This window comes from Pogona vitticeps, chromosome 4 (assembly GCF_051106095.1).
Source record: "Pogona vitticeps strain Pit_001003342236 chromosome 4, PviZW2.1, whole genome shotgun sequence".
Taxonomy (NCBI): Eukaryota; Metazoa; Chordata; class Lepidosauria; order Squamata; family Agamidae; genus Pogona; species Pogona vitticeps.
Genome location: NC_135786.1, coordinates 122,464,185 through 122,486,573, shown reverse-complemented (window position 1 = coordinate 122,486,573; position 22,389 = coordinate 122,464,185). Strand labels below are relative to the sequence as shown.

The window sequence follows — 22,389 nt, the reverse complement described above, 5'->3', positions numbered from 1 at the left end:
GGAATGGTCTACTGTGGCATTTGTGCTGCATTTTGGATTCATATCCCTTGGTCTAGTTTTCATTCTGCAAAAGCATGCCCACAAATCAGAATTCTAGTTATCTATCCAACCATTTCTTTGCTATAAGTACCTTCATTTGGATGCCCCCCCCCCGACTTGAGACTGGGACATCTATCATACTGCACTGCCAGTGTCCATAAACATCTGCCATAAAGAAGGTCACAGTCCTTTTGGAGACACCACTAGTTAAACAGCTCTTTCTGAGCACTGCTAGAGAGCTAGGACATCTGTTTATTTTAAATTGTTAAGATATATACCCCTGTACTTTCTTTTAACAAATGATTCTGCTTGTAAAATTCAGAGCTTTTAAACAGAAAGGTTGGCAAACAGTAATTGCAGATAGAAATAGAAAAATGTAAAGGTTGGAGTAAGCACACGTGGCTGATGCAAATGATTTATCTTGAAAGCTAATGATTTGTCCCTAACAAATATTCTTGCAAGTCCCATTCTTGCTGGACTGTAAAATTCCAGCAGCTAGCAGCCAAGATCAAGGGATGGCACAATGTGGCCCTTCAAATATTGTTGGATTGCAACTCTCAGCATTCCTCACCATCACCTGTGTTGGCTATGGCTGATGGGAAATGCAGCCCAGCAACAATGGAAAGCCCACTGTGCCCACACTGAGCAAAACTGTCTGATAGCAACAAAAGAAAGAAAAGGGGGAAAAAAGATGAGATTTTGGCAAGGTTTACATTCACTGAGTATGGGCACAATGCACCAGAGATACAGGAATGGTGTTTTATTAGCTAGGCATTAAAACGTGCAGAGTTGGTTCAGCAATAGGAGTCTAAAACCATCACCACAATAACAGACGTTTTAAGAGCAAGGATCAGCAACTCTGCCCATGAACAGGATAGAGTTGATGGCAGCTTCACATATAAGCACCAGGAAAGGTCTGTTGGCTTTGAAGACGTGTTTGTTCAAAGGAAATGAACGACCTGTGATCATAACTGCTGTGGCAGCTGATGCTTCACTGCCTTCTTCATTCACCTGCCAATCAAATAAAGATGGCACACATGAAATTATGAACATACATCAAGAACCATTTTTCAAGACGGAGCACTAGAGACCACTGCAAAATTTGTATTATCTTCCTCAGTGCTGAAATTTGACCCTTGGCCTCTAGCTGCTGATCTGCTGTTCTGTGAAGTTTCTTGACACAGATTCTCCTTCTTGATAAGGTGCTTTTAGTAAGGTTTGTATGAAGCTGGTGTCCGTGTGATATCTATAAAGAGTTAGAACCCTACAGGGAAACTGTTCTAGCAGACCTGGCCCTTAATTCCAGATGTATGGGGACCTGTATCCACTGTTAAAAGCTGTTCTGAAAAGTACTGGAACAGAAGCTGAGCTGTTCTTGTGTGGTGTAATAGTTAAACCAAGACTGAGGAAATCTGGTTGAAAGGCTCGCTAATCGCTGACACCCCCCTGGGCCAACCAGTAAAAACATCTCTCACAATATGGTTGTAAGAATAAAAGGTAGCAAGAGAGAAGAATCATGAGCTTCCAAGAGGGATTAAAATAAAAGAGTGGATATTGAACGCTCCCCTGCTTTGTACCCAGTCCCCAGGGCATGGTTAAAAAGCTGTCCTGCTTGTGTTTTGAATCCCTCTGACACGTCTTTGGAAGAGTAAAGCTCAGCACAAAAGAAAGGAGAGGAAAAGGGATGAACCCCGGCCTGTTGGCTTACCTCAAGAGAAGCTTTGTGGAAGGCTTCAGATACATAAAGGTTTGGTTCAGATCCTGTAATTATACCTGAAGGAGAGAAGTGGACAACCTTTGAATTGACAATGTTTGTGATGCAGCAGTGTAGATCGTTACACTTTAAATGGTTAACATTCAGGGGTGTCATGAGGTCCTACATTGTAGGAACTTGCAGCAACTACGTTAGAGTGCAGCAGACTAGTAAAATGAGCTTGTGGCTGTGAATTCATCATCCAAGCTTAAAAAAAAGGGGGGGGGGGACCGAGAATGCATTTTGTGTTCCAATAAATTCCAATTAAAACTGGATAAATTCTAGACCTGAATATAGAAGCCATTAGAACTGACTTCTTTATGTCCAAATGTGCTGAAGTTTTCTTGACATGCTTAGGCAGCTGACTCATACTCTACGTCATGGGATAAAATGGCTGAAATACCACAGGAAAGAACTGAAGGCAGATCACATAACTTAGAAGGAACTGACATTTCTACTGCTGTACTTCTCTCTCACTTTAAGAAGGGGTGGAGGCTTTAGATACAACATGTCTCCTATTTATCATGCTGCCCTTTCATCCATCCCCATAAAGATTAGGACCACAAACAATGGGCGGAAAAGGACTGCAGAAGTGGGATTTTCACTTAACCCCAGTCTTTTATCCTTCTAAGGAGCCTATTCAAGCAGGGCGGGGGGGGGGGGGAGTGAAACCAACATGAAGGATATATCAGAGATCTCCTACCAACTCTACTCAGACTGAAGAAACAATCTAGATTAGTAGCTGAATGTTTCAACCTAATAAGAGAGAAGTCCAGTTACCATGACTCAACTTCCAGATAGATATACCATATCTATGATGATATGGTGATTGGTTGGTAAGAAAGTAACTGTGGTAACAGCAACTTTGATATGCAGGTCTTTCATTTAAGTCCGTGCTGTGAAGAATGTGAGAAAGAATGTGAGAACCTCTGTCATAAAATAACAATGTACAGTAAAATGGAAGTTAATTAGATCAGCTATTTACAGTCATTGATGAACTCCCCCCACCACAAGCTTTCCTTTGGAATCAGTTGCAATATTGTTTGAGGAATGTCCTGGTAAATTAAAGGGATCTGAAACTGTGTTGTCATTCCTGATGTCTGATTTATGTCCATTAATTCCTTTGCATAGAAATTATCCAGCTTGTCCTATGTAGAGTGCAGATGGGCATTGTTGGCAAAAGATGGCATAAAATATGGCCATCCTTAAAAAAAACACTATAGGACAAGAATCCAGAGGGAAACATCTGAGATCAAATATATATGCACACTAGACGCACACATCAATGGTCTTAATATGAGCCAAGGTTTTTAGTGCACTACCAGATATAAACACTACAAATACTGTACTGTATCTCATTTTGACCAAACTCCGGGAGGCAGTGGAAGACGGGAGGGCCTGGCATGCTCTGGTGCACTTAACGACTAAACAACAACCACCTCATCTCATAGATATTTTTCTCCTTTAACAGATCCACCTTAGAAATACCAAAGGTAAAACGGATCTTGTGGTCACCCATTGACTGGGGCGATTCACATGCTATTGCAACTGATTATGAAGGAAAGCTTGTAAGGAGGGAAAGTTCATCAACTACTGCAAATAGCCAATCTAATTAACATTCATGTTACTCTACAGTTGTTATTCTATGACAGAGGTTCTCCCATTGTTTACAGCATAGGCTTCAATGAAAGGCCTGCATCTCAAAGGAAGGAAATCTATCTGTGTTCAATTCCAGCCAGTTGGGTAACCATCAACTGCACAGGAGCCTTCCACGAAATAAACCAGGGACCCTGCTCTGCATGTGTGTCAATGTCAGAAGAGATTAACAATATTATCAACCCTCCTCTCCCAGCACACATATAAGAGATACTGGGCTGTTTGTAAGTTTGTGGCATATGTATTCTCTAGATAGAATAAAAGCTTATAAAAAGTGGAGGACTCTCTTGCAGGCTGTGTTTGAAAATGACTATATCTTACACCAGCTGGAACCCAGTTTCAAAAATTGATGTGCCTCAAAACAACTATATTATTTACAACATTTTGTTAATATGAAGAGTACAGTTTATGGAAATGGGCTGCTAAAGGGCACACAAGTGACTAGGATTAGAGATGGGGGTATTCATATTCATATACGAATATCCCCCCACAGATGCAGGTAACGAGGGTAAATGTAGAGCAAAATGGATGTTAACTAGATCTGCTGTTTCGCCGCTGCTGCGAGCTCCATGGTCCCTTCCTATCTCTCCGTTGCTCCTGATGGATTAGCCACTCTGTGACCTGGCAGAGAGGCTCGTCATCCCGCCTTCTGCCAGGAGTGGCTAATCCATCGTGAGCAATGGAGAGATAGAAAGGCTCCACGGAGCCAGCAGTGGCAGCAAAATCGTGAATGGACAGTCACCCTCGTTATCTGCACCTGTGGGGGGGGGGGAGAAATATTCGTATTTGTATACAAATACTACCCCCATTTCTAACTAGGATATATCTTTTCACAGTGTTGTAAAGTGAATACAGAGCCCTCTTATTAAAAGAGTGGTATCCTCTGCTGCAAAGCAAGAACTGAAAGTGGTTCTAACTGATAAACGTTAGAGTCCCTCTAGTATTCTCTGAAGCATCAAGACATCAGGATTTTCACATTTAATTGAATTGTACCCTTTGGCATTTGACAGGAGTCCTCAAGTTGTTTACACTGACTTGGATCATTCTACAAGCCCTTCTTTGTTGTAAACAAGGGCCCACCCCACCCTGACCCTATCCCTATTAACATCCGGAACATTAACAAAATATTCACCAACTTCTTTGTGAACCTTTCTTCCTATGCTTTGCCCAGCAATTCAGATATTGGCATAGTTTAGCATAATAAATTGCACTAGAATAGACCCATTGAACCAATGGAGATGTAGTGAATTAACTCCTCTGTAAGTTCCATGGGCCTACTCTTACTGCAACTTACTATGCTAAGGAAAATTGCAGTTGAAATAGGCTCCTTTGAATCAATAAAACTTTTGGAGGAGATGATTCACCCAATGGACCTACTCCAGTGCAATCTACTGAACCAAGCAATAGGATTTTGGCTACTGATTAATTATAGCTCAAAGCAAGCTGTGAAAAATTAACAGAAGAGCATAAACTAAAGATTAACCAATCTGTTGAAACTGTTGAGATACACAGAGACTTTAAAAGATTTATATCATTAAAAGCTGGTAGACTTGGAGGCCTTAATGGATCTTTAAAAGCTTTAAAGATCAAATTAAGCTTATTCTCCCGACTCTTTTCAACTCACATAGGAAGATAACCCTTCACCCCATTCCTGGCAGTTGTCCTGTGCTATTCTGATTGAGAAACAAGGCAAAAACAAAGAGGCTGATTCCTACAGTCTCATAATCCAGATAAACGAAGATGAAATTTTTTTCTCAGAGGTTATATCAAATAGGTTGGGGAAAATTATAGGAGATTATATGGAAGAAAAGCAGTTTGGTTCTAGTAGAAACAAACATATTACCAATCACATTTAAAGGCTTCTTAATTTTGTTATATTAAATGGGATACATTTATTTTTGCTGCAGTGGTAAACTACCCTAATTGCTCTAGATTGTTATTGTTACATGTCATGTTCAGCTCTTGAGAAACTCAACTCTATAGTTTCCTTTAGACAGTCATGCCATCTCATATTTGGTCTTCCTCTTTCCCAGCTGTCTTTAACCTCTCCCACCATTATTGTATTTTCAAAAGGATCCTGTTTTCTCATGCTGTGTCCGAAGTAGGGCAGTCTCAACGTCAACATTTTTGCCTCCCGAGATTATTGTTCAGACTCTATTTGATCTAGGACTCACTGGGTCGTCTTTCTAGTACAGGGTCTTCTCAAAGAGTAATCTCCCCCTAACCTATTTGATGTAACCTCTGAGAACAATTTAGCATCTTTGATTATCTGCATTATCAGGCAGTAGGAATCAATCTATTTGTTTTGCCTTGTTTCGCAATCAGAATAGCACAGGACAGTTGCCACAAATGGGGTGAAGGGTTATCCTCCTATGTAAGTTGAAAAGAGTCAGGAGAATAAGCTTAATTTGATCTTTAGGGGTTTTTTTGTATTTTGCTGGTGATGGGTTGCATGTGTTTGGCCACAGCATGAAGAATTTCATTAGGAGGGCTTTAAACTGAATTGGAAGGGGGAGGGAGACACAAAATCAGAAGTAAAGACAGATGAAGGCAAATGTACAACAAGAGGAACAGGGTGAGCAGCCCTAATAGGCCCAATAATAATCTTAATTAAAATGTAGAAAGGGAAGCAGGCCACAAATCACACTATCTCTGATGTCTATGAACAAATGCCAGAGGCATGGGAAATGAACAAGAAGATCAACTGATCGGCAGCCAGTAGGCAGAATTCATCCAGTACAAAGGATGAATAAAAACAGGTAAATATTTGTCCCTTCATATTCATGGGGGTCTCTGGAACCCACAAATATAGACCAACGAATATTTAACGAATTGGCTATATTCATCAGAACAAGCAATCCGTTTTTATATTCGTCTCCATCTCTAATCCTGATCTATTGGGAGACAAATTCTGAGAAATATGGACATTCAAAAAAAAAATCTAGTATGTGTGGTGGATAATTTTCCCCTACAAAAAGTGGTAGTAGAAATTAGATGAGTAACTATCCTGGACTTCCTCCTAACCAACACAGATGGTTTGGTGGAAGAAGTGGCAGCAAAAGGAGCTATGGGGGAAAGTGACCATGTTCTACTTGAGTTCATGATTCCAAAGGGAAAGCCAATTTTAATAAACTCAGAATAATGATAGGTAAGGTCCCATGGCAGGAAATCCTAACAGGAAAAAGAGTCCAAGATGGGTGGGAGTTTCTCAAAAATGAAATTCTAAAGGCACAACTATAAACAATTGCAACAAGAGAAAAGGGTGGAAGACAATAATTTTAAAAAAGAGACCAATGTGGCTTTACAAAAAGCACAGGGAGGACCTCAAAACAAAACAAAACAGACACTTATGGGATGTGGAAGGAAGCCCAAGTTACAAAGGAAGAGTACAGGCAAGTAGCAAAGAATTGCAAGCATGGTGCTCGGAAGGCAAAAGCTGAGAATTAGTAAGTGATGCTAAAAGCAACAAAAAACATTCTTCAGATACGTGCATAGCAAAAGAGAGAAAAGAAACAGTGACTCAGCTACTCAAAGGGGATATTAAAATAACAACAGAAGTGTTCAATTACTACTTCCTACTCTGCAAACACCTCGAAAATAATGCAGCAATAACTAGAAGCCATGGATTTGATAAAAACAAATCCTGATACACAAATTTTATCTATTTTTTTAAATCAGGTAATCTCGCAGGTAGACAGTGGAAAAGCTGTAGACATAATAAAATGAATTGGAAGGGGGAGGGAGATGCAAGAACAGACTAGGAAACTCCAGACAAATATGAAGTGCAAGTGGAGGGGACAGGATTGCAGCTGGAGATACAATAGATAAACAAATAGTCAAGGAATACCTTACTACCTTGAATGATTTCAAATCTCCAGGGCCAGATGAGCTGCATCTGAGAGTACTGAAGCAACTGGCTGAAGAACTCTCAGAACTATTATCCATTATTTTCTTGAAATTATAGGAAATGAGTGTAGTGCCAGATGACGGGAGTAGGGCTAATGATGTCCCTATCTATAAAAAAAGGGGGGAGAGGAACCTGGGAACTACAGTTCAGTGAGCCTGACATCTATCCAGAAAATTCTGGAACAAATTATAAAACAGTCCCAATGCAAGCACCTGGAAAACAATACAATAATAACTAGAAGCCAACACGAATTTGTCAAAAACAAATCCTGCCAGACTAATTTGATCTCATTATTTGTCAGGTAATCTCCCTGTCAGAGAGAGGGAATGCAGGAGACATAGTATATCTTGACTTCAGCAAAGCTTTTGACAAAGTGTCCCATGATACCCTGATTAGCAAGTTAACTAGGTGTGGGCTGGGTAGATCAAGTGTCAGGTGGATACACAATTGGCTACAGAATCGTACTCAGAAGGCGATGATTAATGGCTCCTTCTCTAACTGGGACTAGGTCACAAGTGGGGTACCTCAAGGCTGCAGATTATACAACAACTTAATTGGAGATCTGGGTATTTGGATGGAAACTCATAGGTGGTTGGTTGGTTTGTTTTTATTTGTTAACTCTATAGGTTCTCCATTTGATGTTCCAGTGATGGAAATGGTTTGTGCCCAAAGCTCTTGACAATCTGAATTCCAGGAAATGACACGGAGAAGCATGGGAGCATTGCCTACAATACTGATCAGTGAAAAGACAAGATCTGTCCTCTGGGGATTTCTTTTGCCTACAAGGAATCTGCAAACACATCACCACACAAAATAATACAGTGGCATGGGAACATTCCTTATCTCAGATCAGAGGATCTAGTGGAAATGATTCAATATGCATTAATGAATCTACTGAATGCACTAGAGCAACCCTGGAATTGTAGACACTTGGCAACATGATGTGACAAGTTCACTGTGGCCTTCTCCTTAGAGGAAGAGGAAGTGGAATTGATCCATGAAAGCTCACATTAAACTATTCCAGTTAGCTTTTAAGGTGTCACAATGTTTTTGTCTGTTTGGTTAGTTGGGTTTTTTTTTTGTCTGATACGCTTGGACGGACTAACACAGCAGCTTCTTCAAAAACTACATTCATGTGACAACAGTGAAGGCATAAATGTAATATGAATTAATGTAACCATTTCTGTTGTAAACATACTGAACAAAGGTTAGATCACTGAACAACTGGCATATGAATTGTTACTGTGGCTGTGACAGCATCGAAGGTACATCTGCTGAAGATGAGAATGTGTCATTGGTACCATTGCAGAAATAGAAAAACGTGCAACCATTGAAGTAGGCTGGATCACAGATCAACTGGATGGTACTGAAGAAGCAGCAACAATATGGGGAAGAGATTCTCTTGCTGCTGCTGAGATCCAACACTAGGGATGAGGTGGGTGGATGGAAAGTGAATGACAGTGAATCAGAGAAGGTTGATATTGAGGAGAATGCCCTTCTAACTGGGCACAAATACCACCATCTATCTAGTGGCATCACCGTGGAGATGAAGAGTAGACATGTGATGATGTAGATGGAGATTAGGATTGAGACCAACATGTTCATTATTGAAACCCTACACAGTATTGCCTCTTCTCTTGAAGAATGTTATGATGATGGAGAACACTCTCTGTACTGAAAAACATAGTTAGTTTATAATCCAATATGAGATATTACTGGAGCCAACCAAGCTCACTCTTGTGATTGGCTAAAGATGCTCCTGCCAGTACTGATTCTTCTTGTATTTCACCTTTACACACTGAAGCTTGTGTCTCAGAAGGGAATTGGCATTGGGCTGGCATTGTTGGGAAATTCTCACTCACCCGAATCTCTGTGGGTGGGTGCTCAGAGATTATGTCTGCCACAGCAGAATCAGCTGCAGTATATTTAGCATGCTTAACCTTATTTTCCTTTTCCTTAGGAGTGACTAAAGACTCTCATCACTTCTCTTTGTCTGATTCACTAATGTTGACACAAGAGTTGGTATGAAGAGCAGTATTGACAGTAATGTTGGGGCTTGCTCCTTTGTTTATTTTTGGTTTGGTTTATTTTTTTCAGTCCCAGCACCTTCGGGGCTTGCTTTGCTGTTTATTTTTGGTTTCTTTTTTTAAAGCCCTAGCGCCTTCGAACCGGGCTTGCTGTGTGCTTTATTTATTTATTTATTCATTTATTCATTTATTTATTTATTTATTTATTTATTTATTTATTTATTTATTTATTTATTTTTTTATTTATTTATTTGTTTGTTTACTTGTTTGTTTGTTTGTTTGTTTGTTCGTTCGTTCATTCATTTATTTATTTATCAGAACGGATTAATCGCTTTCTAATGCATTTCAATGGGAAATGGTGTGTTGTCTTATGACCGTTTCGAAATACATCCATCTTCTGGAATGGATTATGGTCGTAAGTCAAGGCACCACTGTAATCTTGTCTAATTGAAGGAGGACTGGCAGGCTTTACACACAGAGGTGTTGCAGTCTTCTTCAAGGCAGAGAAAACACTGGCTGAAATCCTGTTCCACAACTACACAAATGTGTAACATTTGGAAGCAAAGTGCCATAAATTAAGAAATCTCTGTAGACATTATCTGTTGCATTCTGAGTCAGGACTTTGCTGAGTCAAGGTCAACAGAAATTTCTTAATTTAAGACAATATACCTCTAAAAATTATGTTGTTTGTGTAACTGTGCAACAAGATTCCAGCCACTTACTCTGTGAGGATATTTTTCTTAGTTATAGAATGTCCCTGAAGCCATGAACCCTAAGGGAAATGAGAAGCTAAAACAATATTCTGAGTAATGATGAATGACTGGTCCAGGCCCCTCCTTAGAATTTAGAAGTTTCCGAGGCTGCTCTGCTTGAGCGCAGATTAACCCATTTGTTTATATTCACAGAGACCATGAAGGAGAACATTGTGTGTATCTGTGACTCTGACTGTGTACAGTGGTGCCCCACATAGTGACGATAATCCGTTCTGGAAAAATCGCCGCTATGTGGATTCATTGCTATGCGGAATAAAAAAGCCCATAGGAATGCATTAAAACCAGTTTAATGCGTTCCTATGGGCAAAAAACTCACCATTATGCGAAAATCCTCCATACAGCCGCCATTTCCGCTGTCTGGTAAGTGAGGAATTGGCGCGAAAACACAGCGGGCGGCCATTTTTTACCCGGCGGTCATTTTGGAACCGCCAATCAGCTGTTATAAAAACATCGCTATGCGAAAATCGGTAAGCAAAACAGTTTACCGATCATTACAAAGCGATTTTTCCCTATTTAAAACATTGAAATGCGATCGCTTTTGCGATCGCAAAAACTTAATCGCTATGCAGATTCATCGTTAAACGGGGCGCCCGTTAAGCGAGGCACCACTGTATATGTTTACGCCTGGTTGAAAAGCCCCAGCATAGTCTACTATGTAATTTTAAAAATGTGCGAGATGTAATTTCAGAATTAAAACAGAGACTTGTCTTTCATGACACAAGGTGGTCTATGTGTGAAAGGAGGACATGTACAGATTTGTATTGGGCCTCCAAGATTATGCTTGGGATTTTATAGTAAACATTATACTTTTCAGAACCTGTTTGAGACTGACCTGGCAGACTGGCATGTTCAGGGCTGAAGAGATCCCTCAATCCCATATGTTGTAGTTTTTCCTTCAAGCTAAACTTGTCCTCTATTCGGAAACGGGGAAGATGTACCGAGAGGGAAACTTCACTCATGGAGTTCAACCAGCTTTCCAGTTTCTCTGACGTCAGTGCCTGTTCCACTTCAGCCAAGGGTGTGTTCACATATGGCAAGATGAGCACCATTGTGATATCATCTCCTTTGTAGGGAAGCTCCAGCACCTGTACTCTAGAACTTGGAATGGAGGCATAGCGGAAGGAAGCTTCCTGATACATTGTAGGCACTGGGCAAGGCTCAGAGGTAGCTCTGAAAAATGGCTCCACCTTTGTGTTTTCAAGGTGGAACTTGGATTTCCAGTGGCCCTGGGTGGAGGCAATTAAAGGGAAAGGGAAAAAAAGCAGATAGTAATTTTCAGACATCTGATCTCTCCAGTGAAACTCACTTAAAAACTAATATTGGCCAGGTTTGTGCATTAGCACTGAACTTGGTTCCTCTTCCCTTGATGAATAAATATTCACCCATCTTTTGACAATTTAAATTCTGTTTTGTGTTCTCCATACCTTGAAATAGATAGTGTTGACTAGCACCAAAACAGTGTTGCTATCAATGCCTCCTTCCGGGATCACTTCCATGATGCGTTTCTCTGTCTTATTTGCCACCCAATTATTAATTAATGCCCTTGATAACTCTGGCTTCTCCTAAAAGCAGGCAACATAGAAAAAGAAATGTTCACAAACACAATGAAGGAGCAAGAAAAGTATGAGAATATCATGATTTTACCAAAACCTAGCACATGTCACGCTCTGTAAAATCTAAAATTGCACCTGATAACCTATTTAGGTTTTCTATCCTTCAGTTTCATTCGTTTTGGCCTTCACAGCATTCCTTTGTTTAAAGAAAGAACTGAGACACAATCACCTAACTGTTTAGAAGAATACTTATGTGTACTGTCCACAATTGCCAGTCTTGCAAAACTTTACCAAATTTTGCCAGGCCAGTAGAATTTGTCCACAACTAACTGGCAGAATCAGAGGACTAAAAAGAAGAAAGAAAGAAACCAGCAGGGCTCCTAGGATATTATACAGAAAGAGGCTGCATTTATAAGAGTACTGTACATTCATAGCCCTGAGAATATGAACAGACACATGTTGTAGCATCACAAGACCCATCAACAAACTGTAGTGGCAAGTTGGCCATCCTCATTTTTCATTATGGATTTTATCAACTTAAATGTGTGGTTAGCTTTTTGCCTGGCAGCTGTCTCACTAACCAGAAACCAAAATCAAAACACAGCACAATACAATCCCTTCTCGGCCAGCTTAGTTACTGGTCCCTAACACATTACACAGAAATATTATGGCAGATAGAATGAGGGCAACACTTGAAAACCTATAGAGCATCTAGACAGACTCCTTACAGGCAGCAGGCACCTCTTTTAGAAATAAGGAGCTCTGTATAAAAATTCAAAGACCCTTTTTAAAAACTGAAAGCTCAGAACTAGTCTACTGTTGCATCCTAATCCATAACACAAAAACACAGAATTACAAGGATACACAGAATTCAAGAGACTGGTCAAATGTTTAATCAGATGAAGTTGCAGCTTTGTTGACAGAAAGGGCAAGGTGGTAAAAACACAGTGGGGCAGAAGGAAACTGGCATTGCATTCGGAAGCAAGTCAAAGCCATGCTTCATGTGACAAATAAAGAATTGGAGAAGCTGAACAGCCTGAAAGCATGATTTGAACTCTTGTACAGGAAGACTTCAACACTGAAAAAGACTTTGCAGCTCTGAGCATCAGCACTCCAAGATACGTAAGACTCACCTTGAAATTCAAAGGCCAGAGTTTAGCTCCATACACCACTTCGCTAATATTCTGGTAGGTTTCATTAAAGTTTAGGGACTTTTCCCCAAAGAGGCGGTTGGCTGACACCAGCTCTGAGGATTTGTTGACCTTTTTGTAAAGTCGACAGTTCAGTTTGGCAAAGAAGAAGTGGATTTGATCTGATGTCTTTGCAGAAATGGTATCAAACTTAAAAACCTAGAGAGACAGAACAATGAGAAAGGCAACTGGAGAACAGGTGGATTAGGTCTGTTTGGGTATCTCAGAAATTTAAAACACGCTGCACAGCTTTGGCTACAGCTGTCAGGGGTCAACCCAAACCACTGTCACTTTTGAAGAGGAAAGGTACAATCTTAAACCAAAACTGCATGGTATGACAGCTATCCATCCGTCTTCATTTTTGGGGGTGGAAATGTTAGCAGAGCAAAGCAGCAGCAAGTAGCAGCTAAGTTAACTTGTGGATTCAGAGTGCAGAGCACACTTTCCCCCTTTATAAAGAAATCACATTCACACTTGTATTCTAAGAAAATAAGAAAGCTGGCGTTCATTAGAGACTGAGATAGCAAAGATAATGGGGCTCCTAGTTCTACCTAACTAAGGTGAAGACACAGAGAGCCATGGCTGCCCCTTTTCCTCTCCAGAACAAATGCAAGATGCCTCCTCTTATCTCTTCCAGAGGTGGTTGAGGAGAAGAAAGGAAGTCTGACATCAACAACCCCAAGAATATCAATATAGGTTGAAGGAAGGTTAGGACTGGTCAGAGGAGCTTATTTATTTATTTATTTATTAAATTTATACTCCAGCTATCTAGACAGATGTCTACTCTGGGCAGCAAACAATAAAAATAGAATAAAAACAGTATAATAAAATAAAAAACAACAACAATAATATAATTCAAGATGGGGGAAAAATAAAAAAATCAAGTGATGACAGAAGGGAAAGCCTGCCTAAAGAGCCAGGTCTTAAGTTGGCTCTTAAAAACACCCAGTGAGGGAGCCAGCCAGATCTCTGAGGGGAGACTGTTCCAAAGGCGAGGGGCCATTGCCGAGAAGGCCCGTTTTTTTGTTCTTTCTCTCTGGGCCTTCCTCGGCGTTAGCCCCTCAGCCGCCCTTCCTGGCTAGAACAATTGATTTGGGTAGATCTAGGTGGGAGGAGGCATTCCGCTGGATATCAAGGTCCTAAACCGTTTAGGGATTTATATGTCATCATTAACACTTTGAAATCAATGCAGAAATGAACAGGCAGCCAATGCAAGGCAGCCAGAGTGGGGAAAATATGCTGATATTTTCTTGTCCCACTAAGAAATCTGGCTGCCGCATTCTGCACCATTTGAAGCTTCTGCATCAGTCTCAAAGGTAGCCCCACATAGAGTGCATTGCAGTAATCTAATCTTGAGATTACAAGCGCATGGACCAAAGAGATGAGTGCCCCAACATCAAGATAGGGATGCAGCTGGGCAATCCACCACAGATGGAAATAGGTGGAGCAGATCACTGATGCCACCTGGGTTTCTATGTTGAGTCTCAGATCCAGATGGACCCCCAAGCTGTGAACCTCAGTCTCTGTGATGAGGGTCACTCCCCCAAAAGAGAGGGACTTTCCCAAGCCACCAATGGAGGGGCCACCCAACCTCAGGACCTCCATCTTGTCCGGGTTCAGCCTCAGTCCATTGCCCTGCATCCATTGCTGTACAGCCTCCAGGCAGCGCTGAAGGGATGAAACAGCATCCACTGTGGTTGGAGAAAAGGAGATCAGCGTACTGATGGCATGAAGCCCCACATCCCCTGATGACCCCACCCAGTGGCCTCATGTAGATATTAAACAGCATTGGGGAGATGATCGAGCCCTGTGGAACCCCACAGTTGAGGCTCCACGGGGCCAAAAACTCTACCCAAAACCCTCCTCTCTCTGAGGATGGTCCTCCAAGAAGGATTGGAGCCAGGCAAGTGCCAGGCCACCGATTCCAAGCTTGGAGAGCCTCCCCAGGAGGATACCATGATTGACGGTATCGAAGGTGCCTGAGATATCAAGGAGGACCAACAAAGACATTTTGCCCCTGTCAGCCTCCTTCAGCAGTTCATCAAACAGGGCAACCAATGCTGTTTCCGTATCGTGGCACAGCCTGAAGCCCAACTGGAATGGATCCAGGGCATTGGTTTCATCCAAAAGAGCATGGAGCTGGTCAGCCACCACCCTCTCCACCATTTTGCTAAGGAAAGAAACATTGGCGACCGGCCTATAATTGCCAATGTTGTCTGCTGCCAAACTTGGTTTCTTCCTTATGGGCCTAATGAGCATCTCCTTGAGGGCAAAGGGAACCTTGCCCTCCTGGAGAGATCCATTAATGATTGCTGTAGCCCATTCAGATTTTGTAGGCCATGACAGCAGTCAAGCACTTTGTCCACCATATCTGGTGAGATCAAGTCTCACCTGGAAAGGTGGAACGCTGGACATCTCTGCTAGATCTACTGTATTCAAAAAAGGAGAGAGCTCCCGGCGGATGGCCTCCACTTTAGATTTTTAAAATGCTGCAAATTGGTCAGGTGAGATACTAGTAGGACGCCCATTACTTAGACCAGTTCCAGATAGATTATGAATTATACGGAAAAGTTCCGCCTGCTGATTTGACGCTTCACTTATCTGGACAGCGAAGTGAGCTCGACTAGCAGCCGTCACCTTAGCAAGGTAATGGTTAGTCGTGATCCTGACAGCTTTCTGATTATAATTCATCAGGTTCCATCTCCAATTGCACTCTAGACTTCTCCTGTTTTGCTTCATAGCTCTGCAATGGAGAGGACTTTTAGGACCAATCATGTTAACAGCCCTGGTGGCGGCAGCAAGCCAGCCATCAACCAGAGCCTCGACAAGAGTGCCAGTCAGATCAGCTGGAATCCCTCTCATCGTGTCCTGGAATCCTATAGGATCCTGTAGCCTTCGAGGGCGGACCATTAAAAGAGGTCTCTGCTCCCTGTGGGGAGGAAGAGCCACTGAGAGGCTACATTTTATTAGGTGGTGATCAGTTACCACAAGGTCAGTTACCATCAGACCACACTGACTCCGCTTGGGGGAGAACACCAGGTCTAGTGAGTGACCACCCACATGGGTGGGGCCGTTAACATGTTGAGACATGTCCAAGGAAGCCCAGCCACCTGTGTCAGCAATATTTGTGTCTGTCTCTCCTGGGAGACGAATAAGAATATTCAATCTCTAGTCACCAGGATTCATTGCCAGAGGACCAAGAAACTTTCTTTGCACTGTTTGTAACTAAAATTGTTCATATTGTTTAATCTGTATATACTGATCCTGAATGGGGGAATGGTATGTGAGTTGCACCTCAGTTTTGTTAGCATGACAAACGCATCTACTGTCAAACAAGGACAAATATATGAAATATAATTGTTCATGGTAGCAACACAAATGGTACAGAATTCTTTTCCACTATTGATTGATTGATTGATTTGATTTATGTACTACCTCACTAGTGTGATGGCTCACAAAAATAAATAAAACATATACTAATAAAACTATGAATAAACAATAAAAATGCATCCATTTGACAGAGTAAAACAAATGGCACCAGAGGCAATTTTTCTATATAACAGCAGGACTAGAGGCGGGGCAAGTTGCCTTCTAAATGTTAACAAGGAGGGGACCAGGCATAGCTCCATTAGGAGCTAGTTCCAAAAAGTGTTTTGCTATGTTTCCTGTTTTTTCATCATGAGAAAGCACTGTAATTATGTGTAATATGTTGATCTGCAATATTCTTCTTCTAAATGGAACTGATATAGACATAATTGGGAGAGATAAACAACTGCTTATATAGGAAATGAGGCTGACTTCTACAACTACAAGAGGTCCAAAGATAAGACTATTCCTATCTTACCGTCATTAACTGCTGAAGGGTATTGCCACAGGCTCCTAGCTTGGTCATGGCGAAGGCTGTGGAGATGCTGATTGGTGACATGAAGATGTTCTCATTGGCATTCCTGGAGTTGGTGAGTTTTTTGTAGAAGACAGAAGCAAAGCGGGTATTAGCCTTGGACAACTCCCAGACTCGAGGGTTTGTACTGGTGGGGATTGTTTCTGTATCAGATGGAGAGCTTGCATCCTCTTGTGGCTTCTTCTCAGGGTTGCGGTAAATGCAAACTGGGTTTACTGGAATATCCTTTGGTTTGGCAGTACATATATCTTCCACCAAGCGGTGCTGTGCAGCAACAGCAGGGCACATACAGATGAGAATTAGTAATAGCAGCTGCATCTTCCTGTAAGCAAGGGATGGGGAAGAAACTTAAGAGTGTGGCCACACAGGCAAATAATGTGGGAAATGCTCCAGGACTAGGGCAGTCTGATGGCTTTGTTGCCATTGTATTTTGAGCCATTCCAGCTGGCTACAGCAGCAGTGAGAGAGGCAGGACAGTGCTAATCTAGCACTAGGGCAGCTAGGCAATCAAAAAAGGAGCAAGGACTGGGCAGAGAGAGGAGAGGAAGTTTTAAGGTAGCTCTGCTCTAACTTTGCCACCTGCAAATCTGGACAAGACCAAAGCTTGACCAGAGCACCCTTAAAACATCATCCTCTCTGTATGCTGAGTCCTCAATCTTTTTCTTCTTAACAAGTTGTAAATAAGACTTAAGTTTTCCTCTTGTCTCTCTGCAAAGTCCTTGCTTGTTCTTTCTTTCTCTTTGGTCATCTAGCTATCCCATCACGAGGACAGCAAGCCTTTAAAAATAAAAGATTAGAAAAGGAGCAGAATGGAAATGGAAGAGGGAAACAAACAAATGAAGGCACTAGGAATGGGGAGAAAATTTAAACGGTTAACAAGCTGCAAACAAGGCTGATTTCTTCCCCTCTTTCTGCTGACTTCAGTGTGGTCAAAAGGTGTCACACAAATATTGTATTTTATCTCTTTATCTGTTCAATCTGCATGCAGAATGTATATGGAAAGCTGGATTGGTTTCATATAAAGGAGGAGTGAAAATTGGTGGAAGAAAAATCAATAATGTAGATGATACCATCTTGTGACAGAAAACACAGGCTGACTTGAAATTACTTGTGATGAAAATGAAAGAAGAAAGTGAAAAAGCAGGCCTGCACTTGAGCATTAAGACAAAAGTCCCAACTTCAGAAGAACTATGTAACTTTAATGTTGACAATGAAGAAACTGAATTGAGAAAAAAAATTGTATAACTCAGTTCAGTCATCAATCCAAATGGAGACTGCAGCAAAGAAATCGTAAGACTGAAATTTGGAAGGCCATCCATGAAGGAATTAGAAAAGATAATCAAGTTTGAAGATAAGTGTAAGTGTAAGGAAATGGCTTTAGGTCCAATACAGAAGAAATCGCTCCTTTGAAGTCTGCTACAGGCGTGATCATCCAGGACCGAGTACAGCAAATGGAAAGCTGGGTGCAGCACTACTCTGAGCTATATTCCAGAGACGATGTAGTAATCGAAGAGGCACTAAATAACATTGAATACCTGTTTGTCTTGGAAGAGTTGGACAGTGAACCAACTTTAGCAGAAATAAAAGCAGCCTTGGATTCCCTTGCCTCTGGCAAGGCACCTGGGAAGGATAAAATCCCTGTCAAAGTGCTGAAGTGCTGTAAAGAGATCATCACCACTGAGCTGCATGAAATCTATTGTCTTTGCTGGAGAGAAGGTGGAGTACCACAGGACATGAAGGATGCAAACATCGTCACATTGTACAAGAACAAAGGAGACGGGGCGACTGCAATAACTACCGTGGCATCTCTTCTCCAAATTGTAGGGAAGCTGCTTGCTTGTGTTGTGCTGAAGAGGCTCCAGGTGCTTGCAGACAGAGTCTATCCAGAATCACAGTGTGGATTTTGAGCTAATAAATCCACCACTGACATGGAATTTTCTCTCAGACAGTTGCAGAAGAAATGTAGGGAACAATGACAGTCACTCTTTGTGGCCTTAATTTGTTGTTGCTGTTTAGTCGTTAAGTTGTGTCTGACTCTTCATGACCCCATGGACCAAAGCACACCAGGCCCTCCTGTCTTCCACTGCCTCCCGGAGTTTGGTCAAATTCATGTTGGTAACTTCAATGACACTGTCCAACCATCTCGTCCTTTCCCAACATCTGGGTCTTTTCCAGGGAGTGGCCTTCATAGATCTTACAAAGGCCTTTGATTTGGTTAGGAGGGACGGCCTTTCTAAAATACTTCCCAAGATTGGATGTCCACCTCGACTCCTTAACATCATCAGGTCCTTTCATGAGGGAATGAAGGGCACTGTAGTCTTTTATGGCCCACCATCAGATGTCTTTGACATTCGAAGTGGAGTGAAACAGGGCTGTGTCCTTGCACCAACTCTGTTTGTTATCTTTTTTGTTGTTGTTGTCATGCTGAAGCACGCTTTTGGATCTGCAACAGAGGCATCTATCTCCAGACTAGATCAGATGGAAAGCTCTTTAATCTCTTTAGATTGAGAGCGAAGACCAAAGTCCATCTGAAATGCATGTGGGACTTCCGCTTTGCCGATGATGCAGCTGTTGTTGCCCATTCTGCTGAAGACCTCTAACAACTTATGAATCGTTTTAGGAAGGCCTGCCAAGATTCTGGATTAACAATCAGCCTGAAGAAAATACAAGTCATTGGCCAAGGCACAGACTCACCTCCCTCTATTACCATCTCCACACAAGAACTGGAGGTTGTTCATAACTTTGTGTACCTCTGGGTAGTGTGGGTGGTATATAAATTGAATAAATAAATAAATAAATAAATACCTTGGCTCAACAATCTCTGACACCCTCTCTCTAGATGTTGAGCTGGATAAACGCATTGGCAAAGCAGCTACCATGTTCTCTAGACTCACAAAGAGAGTATGGCTTAACAAAAAGCTGATGGCACATACCAAGATCCAGGTCTATAGAGCCTGTGTCCTGAGTACAGTCATGTACTGCAGTGTGTCCTGGATCCTTTGTGCAAAGCAGGAGAGGAGGTTGAACATGTTCCATATGCGTTATCTCTGATGCATTTTTTGCATCACCTGACAGGACAAAGTTCCAAACAGTGTAGTCCTGGAATGAGGTGGAATTGTTAGCATGTATACATTACTAAAACAGCAATGTCTACGTTGGCTTGGGCATGTTGTGAGAATGGCTGACGGCTGGATTCTAAAATATTCCTGTATGGAGAATTAGTGCAGGGAAATCGCCCCAGAGGGAGACCACAGCTGCGATACAAGGATTATCTGCAAGCGGGATCTGAAGGCCTAAGGAATGGACTGCAGCAGATGGGAAACCTTGACATCTGAGCGTTCAGCCTGGACGCAGGCAGTGCAGCATGGCTTCTCCCATTTTGAAGAGATATATATCCAGCAGGCCAAGGCAAAGAGGCAGTCCTGAAACCAGCAAAAGCAGAGAGCTGGGCAGGGGACAGATTGTATTTGTATTCAGCGTGGAAGGGATTGTTACTCTCGAATTGGCTTCCTTAGCCACACTAGACGCTGTTCCAAGATCTCTATTCAGAGCACATTACCATAGTTTTTTTGAGATTGAAGGATGCCTACAAGGAAATGTAAGGACTGGAGACCAAGGCCAATATCATCCACACTGTTGTATTCTTTATAATTGTGTATGGGCATGAAAGCTGGACAGAGAAGAAACATGAAATGAAAAATGAAAAAACAAAAATGAAAAAACAAACAAACAAACCTTGACTTTCATATTTTCATCATGATAAAACACAGTGGGAGAAAATAATGCTAGGAGAAATTGAAGGCAGCAGGAAAAGAGGAAGATCAAACACGATTTGGATTGGATCCATAAAGGAAACCATAGCATTGACTTTATATAAGATGAGCAGTGCTGTTAAGGACAGGACTTTGGGAAGTCACTAGTTCATAGGAGCACCATAAGTCAGCAGTGACTTGAAGGCATTTAAGAGCAGAAACAGCAACAACTCTTAGTGCCTCAGAGTATTTAGATCCCATTCAGTCAGGTTTCAGACTTGACCTTGATACTGGAAAAGGGTATCAAAGAATTAAATCAAAAGAGAAAGAGGAAAAGATGGCTCTGTTGTCCTCTCTTGAGACTTTTGATATCAGCAACAATGCCATATTTAAATAAAATATTTTAAATAAAGATATTTAAAATAAAGAAAAAGAAACAGATAAATATTAAATTTAAACAAACAATTAAATGCTGCTGGCTTAAGTCTGTGGGTTATGTATTGGGAGACAAAGGTTCTACTTATACCTTTCGGATTAGTTTCAGAGAATAGCATTTGAAGGTTTCTGCTCAGTATTATGGCATTCATGTTGCAGAGGCCCACAAAGGATTATTTTATCCCCTATACTTTTCAAATACCTATATGAAATTACCAAGTGAGGAAGGTAATTAGGGCATTTAGATTAAGGCATTAATAACTACATCCATTAAAGTTGGTTTTTTTTTAAAAAAAACACCATCTCAAATGATGGTAATGAAGCAATATTTATTTATTTCTTCTTTTTGGTCACAAAACTCCCATCATTTCTACTTTGATGGAAGATCCAGAGGAAGAATATATTCTCTCTACTTTTTTCATATTACCCGTATATGCATTACTTTCTATAATAGCCATGCATATATTGTTCCAAGGTACCTTTTAATCTTATTCAATTTAAAAAAGCATAGATATCCCATTGTTGTCTGGTACAAAACATTAAAATTGCTCCCACCAAAATAAATTAGATTATCTGTCCATTTCCTGCTCCTTAATGGCATCCAAAATGTGACACATGAAGTGGGATATTTCAAACAAAAGAACTGACTAGACTACCCATACTAGAAGAAACATCCAAGATGTCTACTTCTTAGAAGCCTTTGTGACAAAGCTTAAACGGAAAGTACAGCAATAATTGTGCAATTACTTCCTTTCACATCTGGCAACTCTGTCTTCTGGTGAAAGCAGATTTATATTTTGCTGCTGCTTTTTTTTCTTTTTAAAGAATTAAACAGCAAGCCCAAATCTCTTACCTTTTCTTTCCTGCACCCCTCTCCTGTGAGACAGACAAGCAAAAGCCTGATGTGCTGCTTTAGACAAAGACCATCCCAATCATTGGTAAGAGGTTTCCAGGCTACGTTTTCAGCTCTCAGATTTGTTGTTTCTCATCCCCAGCCAAAAGGAGGACAGAGAAGGGAAAAGGGGTTGAGAAGGCCATGAAGATCAAAGGCTAATAACCAGTTAAACCAGGTCAAACAAATAGTGACGGCATAGCAATGTTTGATCTGAGAGCAGTTTTAATGTTCAACTTGATGATACCAAACTGCAGACATTTAGTAACGCTGGAGAAGTAGCAGAATGGGAGAGTCATTTCAGAAGTGAGTTCTCTTCTTTTCTGCAATACTCAGTACTTCGTAATCAACGGATAGGGCCTCTTAGGGGTAGCTCTTCTTGGGGCAATTATTCATCACAGTTTGTCAGGTGCACACATGTGAACTGTGGAAGTGATGTAATATTTAACAAGTAACATTTGCACATGATGCAAATATGCATTTTTATCTGTTGATTCAGAAAAGAGAAACA

At 41.2% G+C, this 22,389-nt stretch overlaps 1 protein-coding gene across 1 annotated transcript; it reads right to left on the bottom strand.

Annotated features, from left to right (window-relative positions):
- Positions 1 to 271: 271 nt before the first annotated feature.
- Positions 272 to 21,994, bottom strand: SERPINC1 (serpin family C member 1). Its single transcript, XM_020798508.3, has 7 exons — positions 21,840 to 21,994; positions 16,743 to 17,121; positions 12,842 to 13,057; positions 11,580 to 11,717; positions 10,988 to 11,381; positions 1,748 to 1,812; positions 272 to 1,050 (listed from the first exon to the last, which is right to left on the bottom strand). Exons 2-7 carry the CDS (start codon positions 17,115 to 17,117, stop codon positions 877 to 879), a joined length of 1,362 nt encoding a protein of 453 aa, XP_020654167.3. The 5' UTR covers positions 17,118 to 17,121; positions 21,840 to 21,994; the 3' UTR covers positions 272 to 876.
- Positions 21,995 to 22,389: the final 395 nt, after the last annotated feature.

Excerpts from the sequence above, each read along its gene's own strand:
- SERPINC1 (XM_020798508.3), bottom strand. The coding sequence starts at position 17,117 with ATGCAGCTGCTATTACTAATTCTCATCTGTATGTGCCCTGCTGTTGCT. Across the intron at positions 13,058-16,742 it reads CCCTTCAGCAGTTAATGACG|GTTTTTAAGTTTGATACCAT; the intron begins GTAAGATAGGAA and ends CTGTCTCTCTAG. Across the intron at positions 11,718-12,841 it reads TCTGGCCTTTGAATTTCAAG|GAGAAGCCAGAGTTATCAAG; the intron begins GTGAGTCTTACG and ends GCCTGCTTTTAG.